The sequence below is a fragment of the Otolemur garnettii genome, unplaced genomic scaffold (genome assembly GCF_000181295.1).
Source record: "Otolemur garnettii isolate 467f Iridium unplaced genomic scaffold, OtoGar3 scaffold00115, whole genome shotgun sequence".
Lineage (NCBI taxonomy): Eukaryota > Metazoa > Chordata > Mammalia > Primates > Galagidae > Otolemur > Otolemur garnettii.
Genome location: NW_003852510.1, coordinates 994,229 through 999,766, shown reverse-complemented (window position 1 = coordinate 999,766; position 5,538 = coordinate 994,229). Strand labels below are relative to the sequence as shown.

Below are 5,538 nucleotides of genomic sequence, written 5' to 3'. Positions count from 1 at the left end.
AAAAAAAAAAAAAAAAAAAGAACTGAATCACAGGATGGGGCGCAAGGTTCACATCTATAATCCCAGCCCTCTAGGAGGCTAAGGTGGGGGGATTTCCTGAGCTCAGGAGTTTGAGACCAGTCTGAGCGAGACCCCCATCTCTAAAATTAGCCAGATGTTTGTGGCTAGAGCCAGTAGTCCCAGCTACTTGAGAGGCTGAAGCATGAAAATCACTTGAGCCCACAGCACTCAACCCTAGGGCAACTGCAACACTGTTTCCAAAAAAAAAAAAAAAAAAAAGAGAGAGAACCGGCTCCCCAGCCGGAACACAGCGGTTACCGCACCAGCCACATACATCCAGGCTGGCTGGTTCGAAGTCGCCCTAGCCAGTTAAACAACAGTGACAATTGCAACAAAAAATAGCCGGGCGTTGTAGTGGGCGCCTGTAGTCCCAGCTACTTGGGAGGCTGACGCAAGAGAATTGCTCGAGCCCAAGAGTTAGAGGTTCCTATGAGCTGTGACGCCAAGGCACTCTACTGAGGGCGACATAGTGAGACTCTGTCTTAAAAAAAAAAGGGGGGGGGTGTCCCTAGCTCAGGAGGTCCGGCAGGGCAGTTCAAACCTGCCCCTGGCCCTGGCCCTGGCCTGGCCAGCTAAAAAGAACAATGACAGCTACAACAACAACAACAAAATAGCCAGGCTTTACAGCGGGCGCCTGTAGTCCCAGCTACTTGGGATACTTAAGAGAATCGCCTAAGCCCAAGAGTCTGAGGTTGCTGTGAGCTGTGATGCCACGGCACTCTACCGAGGGGGACATAGTGAGACTCTGTCTTAAAAAAAAAAAAAAAAAAACCCAAATCATTTTGACTAAAAATGTGAGCGTGTGAGATGAAAGATTACTCTCACCTATAATGTCCTGAACGCAATCAGAGCCTTTCCTTAACAGTGATCAAAAGCCAGAAACCATTATATTAGATGTTATCTAGTTTCTATAAGTTAGCCAAAAAAAGCAGCTTCATTGGGTCATTTGTTGAAAAAAAAATAATTTATAGAAACCACACCAGCAGTCTTGCAACAGAGCTTGCCCAATACACTACCAATACTAATTGCTACTATATTGATTTTACTCTTATTCTAATACACATTAAAAGACTAATTTATTTGAAAGGGTAACATATGGAAAAGGTTACATGGCACGTTGCCTTTTATACGTAATATCTTGTCTTAAAATGAACCTTGTAGGCAAAGTTTACTATTTCCAATACTTATCGTTTAAACACAAGGATTAAAAACTACTAAGAACATGACTAAAGTTTAAAAACTGTGGTCAAAATAGTTATTTTTAAGGGGCAGTGCTTTCCTGTTACCAATTTTTCAATGATCATAATACCTCCCAAATGAACTACAGTCATTTTCTTCTTACTAGGAAGACCCGGGACATTTTTTAAGGGACTCAGATTCTGACCTGGTCCTATTTTTTCAGCCTCCAGCTCCGTAAGAATATAAATAAGGGTAAAAACAGAATTGAGAGCTAAAGAAAACACCAATGAGGGGAAGATCTAAAAAAGAGGGAAAAAGGCACAAGGGGTGGAGGGAAGGCAGAGCACAGTTAAACAAAAGGAAATAGCTAAGAAAGCATGCTACAAGCAAAACGGCCCCTCCCGGACCACATGCCGGGTATAGTAAGTTCCATCTGTCAGCGTCGGGAAAGGACTGCTAGACATCCCTTGGCCATTGTTGCTACAACAGGCTACAGCGTTTGGAGGGAAAAAAGAGCACAATCCCCACGCCTCCCTCCATCTAGTAGCAATCGGGAAAAAACGCGCGTCCGTCAAGCTGACCGAACACCTAGCTCCAGTCAGGAGGGCGCGCAATCAGAGGGCGGACCCGGGCTCCGGGGCCTAGAGTCAGGCCCGGCGTCTCCGCGGCGGGAAGGACCGACCTACGAGCTGGAAGGGCGGGAAGTAGCACTCTCGCGCTGCATGGGGAGAAGGATAGGAAGATGTACGGGGCTGGGAGCTGGGATAGCCACTGAGGCCTTTCTCACCATGGCGCCAAACTCTCTTCGCTGCAGCCCCGACCACACCACCGCCGCCACACGAGCTTAGCCGCAACGCCGCCAACAGCCAATCCCCGCGAGAGGAGCCACCGGAAGTCGCCGGGTGCGCAACGCGAAGAGCCTTTTGGATCATAGACTCTCACTTGCTTCCGGCAGCTAGAGCAGCTACTAACTCTGTTTCAGCCATCTTGAGTAAGGGCAGTGAGCTAGGTGAGAGAACCTTTCGGAGCTTTAGAAAGCAATTTTTTCCAAGACACTGTCTTTAATTATTTCCTTATTGGATCTATGATTAAAGAGATCATTATTATAGATGGTGACTACACTTATCTTTTATTAGCCCTTATCAAAAATGGCGGCAGTGTGAGCATCCCGGGCCATAGATCGGTTGTAACCCGGAAGTTTCCTTCCAAAAGGGGTGGTGGTGAGATAACCCGGAAGTAGATGTAATGAAGAGGTGCCACTTGGCGGCCATGGCAGCTATAGTATTGGCGACTGTGGGTCAAGGCCCGACGGAGTGGAGTGTCATGGGCACCACGGGGTGTAGGGCAGAGACAGCTTTGTATCAGCTTTGCTGCTGAACCTCTAGGATCCATCGTCAAAGGCCTGCAGGACTCCTTGTTCCTTCCTAGACTTGGAGGGGAGTTTGCCGGGACTGGTGGGCTGGTCCTTGCCCTGGGGGCGTGGATTACCTGCGGGGCCGCCTGTTGGAGACCAGGGCACGGAAAGAACTTACAGGTTCGCTTGGGTTTTCCTCCTTTTCCTTCTGCCGCCTGAGACGTTGTGCCGTCCTCATTACAACAGTTGAAGAAATTGCTCATTCGCACATTTTCCCCATTAAGTTTTCCCGTTTCTGTTAACCCACGAGAATCCAGTGACTGGCATTTGAGACTACAGGGCTGGGACCTAAGATTGCTGAAAGTTTTCTCTGGTGCTAATAGCAGCAAAAACGGGCTGTGTCTAGGTACGTTCGAGAGAAGGTGCTTGGTGAACGAACCTGCTGTAGGGAGGCCAAAAGAATTGGAAAGCCCGCTTGTTCTCTTGGAACTACCGTACGCGTTTAGAGAATCGAAGCACCTTTTGAAGCCACTGGATATTTGTAGTCTGGTGGAGGGTGAATAAAGGAGATCAGAATGGATGATTTCATCTCCATTAGTCTGCTATCTCTGGCTATGTTGGTGGGATGTTACGTGGCTGGAATCATTCCCTTGGCTGTTAATTTCTCAGAGGTAAGAAATTCTCAATTTTCTGTCAGCTGACCGGACGGCTGCTAGGAAATAGTGATAGTTGCAAAGCTGTTTCCCTAGTTAAACTCAGAGCTAAAGATCTCTTTAAGGAAGACTATATTTAAAAAATAAGTAATTTGTAAGGAGAGAAACAAACTCATATTCAGCAATAGAATTCTTAACCTGGATTGAATGGATATTCCACTGAAGATCCTGGAGTATTGTGAATCCTGTAAAATTGCATGCTAGAATCTGGGGCTCTGAATTTTCCTGGAGAGAGGCACCATAACATTTCTTTTGATTCACAGAGGTTTCAAGAAATCAAGTTTCCAGATTATTATCAGGAAAAAAAAAAACTGGAAAATGTTACTTGTCCGTGAGTTTAAACCAATATAACTTCTCTTCGAGAAAATCAAGCATACTTTTCCGAGAAAAGCTAAAGGTTTTATTTTGTTTTGTTTTGGTGGCAGTGCTAGGATGAATGTACAAAAATAAAGCCACATTAGGTTCTTTTTTTTTTTTTTTTTTTTTTTTGAGACAGAGCCTCAAGCTGTCCCCCTGGGTAGAGTGCCGTGGCATTATAGCTCATAGCAACCTCCAACTCCTGGGCTCAAGCGAGTCTCCTGCCTCTGCCTCCCAAGTAGCTGGGACCACAGGCGCCCGCCACAACGCCCGGCTATTTTTTGGTTGCAGCCATCATTGTTGTTTGGCGGGTCCGGGCTGGGGATTCGAACCCGCCACCTTAGGTGTATGTGGCTGGCGCCTTAGCCGGTTGAGCTATAGGCGCCGAGCCACATTAGGTTCTTAATTCACATTTCCTTTTAAAGATCACTGGAATGGATATTCTGAAGTTTTCAAATCTTTTTGCTTAAAGATGAGGTTACCTGCCTGCTGAATTTTAATATATATATTTAGGCCTTTGATTAATTGTTGTTGTTCCTTGAACAAACATTAGCAAAGGGTGAAGAAGGATAGATGAAAGCATTGTTTGATGAAAATGCAGTTAGGCTCTTTAGATAGACATAAGATTTCACAAAGTACATTGTGCTCAAAGATTTAGAGGGGAAAGCAACTACATTCAGAGGAAACCAGAATTCATTAGTTTGTTCTGGAGTTCATCTGTAAAAAAAAAATAGGACCTAGCTAGCCTCAATACTAGTTCTGAAAGTACTTTCGAAGGAAAGAAGAGAATAGAATGGGCTGACATAGAAAGAAAAGGTAAAAATAAGGTATGAAGTAGGCCTTGAAGAAACTTGAGGGAGATGAGGCATTACTGGTTAGGAAAGTAGCCTGTGGGTGGGAAAGAAAGAGGAGTGTGGCAACACATGTTAAGGAAAGGTAATGTAGCCAGAGTGCTTGAATTGTTTTCCTTTTTTTTTTTTTAAGAGACAGAGTCTCACTTTGTCACCCTCAGTAGAGTGATCTGGCGTCACAGCTCACAGTAACCTCCAGCTCTTGGGCTTAGACGATTCTCTGGCCTCAGCCTCCCGAGTAGCTGGGACTACAGGCATCCGCCTGGCTATTTTTTGTTGCAGTTTGGCTGGGGCCGGGTTTAAACCTTTGGTGTATGGGGCCGGTGCCCTACTCACTGAGCTACAGGTGCCACCCGACTCAGACCTGTTCTTAGCCATTCTTCATTTCAGTGAAGGAGCGTGGCACATGTACAAAATGCAGCCCGCAGACTGATTTTGTTCAATTAACAGAATTTTTAATTTTACTATTATTGTTGCTTTTTGCCCATATTCCCTCAAGGCAACAGTGGGGTGGAGAACCTGATTGTCACTCCTCCTAAGCCTGTGGAATGGAAGCCTCCTTCACTCATTTGGGTTACCTGCCTGCTCAGTATTTTGTGAGCCTGACATAACCAGAACCTCAAACTCTTGGACTCAAGTGATCTTGCCTTAGCTTCCCAATTAGCTGGGACTGACTGCAGGTATCCACCACAGCGCCTGGCTAGTTTTAGAGGCAGGGTCTCACTCTTGCTCAGGCTGGTCTTGAACTCTGAGCTCAGGCAGTCCGCTTGCCTCAGCCCCCCAGAGTGCTAGGATATAAGTGTGAACCACTTTTCCTGGCCTCATATTTTCTTATAACTATGTTAGAATTGAATTGACATAATTAGAACTGACATTTGTGAGATTTGGGTTTGTTTGTTTATTTATTTCTTTGAGACAGAGTCTCACTGTGTTGCCCTCAGTAGATTGTTGTGCCGTCACAGTTCACAGCAACCTCAGACTCTTGGGCTTAAGCGATCCTCTTGCCTCAGCCTCCTGGGTAGCT

At 45.8% G+C, this 5,538-nt stretch overlaps 2 protein-coding genes across 2 annotated transcripts in view; one reads left to right on the top strand and one right to left on the bottom strand.

Moving 5' to 3' along the window:
* Positions 1 to 5,538, bottom strand: part of ERH (ERH, mRNA splicing and mitosis factor) — a 37,345-nt gene that overhangs the window by 20,809 nt on the left and 10,998 nt on the right. The window contains exon 3 of the mRNA XM_003797364.3: positions 2,027 to 2,082. Within this exon, the coding sequence (XP_003797412.1) occupies positions 2,027 to 2,029 (3 nt within the window). The 5' untranslated portion in view covers positions 2,030 to 2,082. The remainder of the gene's footprint in view (positions 1 to 2,026; positions 2,083 to 5,538) is intronic.
* SLC39A9 (solute carrier family 39 member 9) overlaps positions 2,495 to 5,538 on the top strand; it is a 56,040-nt gene continuing 52,996 nt past the window's right edge. The window contains exon 1 of the mRNA XM_023517603.1: positions 2,495 to 3,264. The gene's annotated coding sequence lies outside the window, so the exon portion shown is untranslated. The remainder of the gene's footprint in view (positions 3,265 to 5,538) is intronic.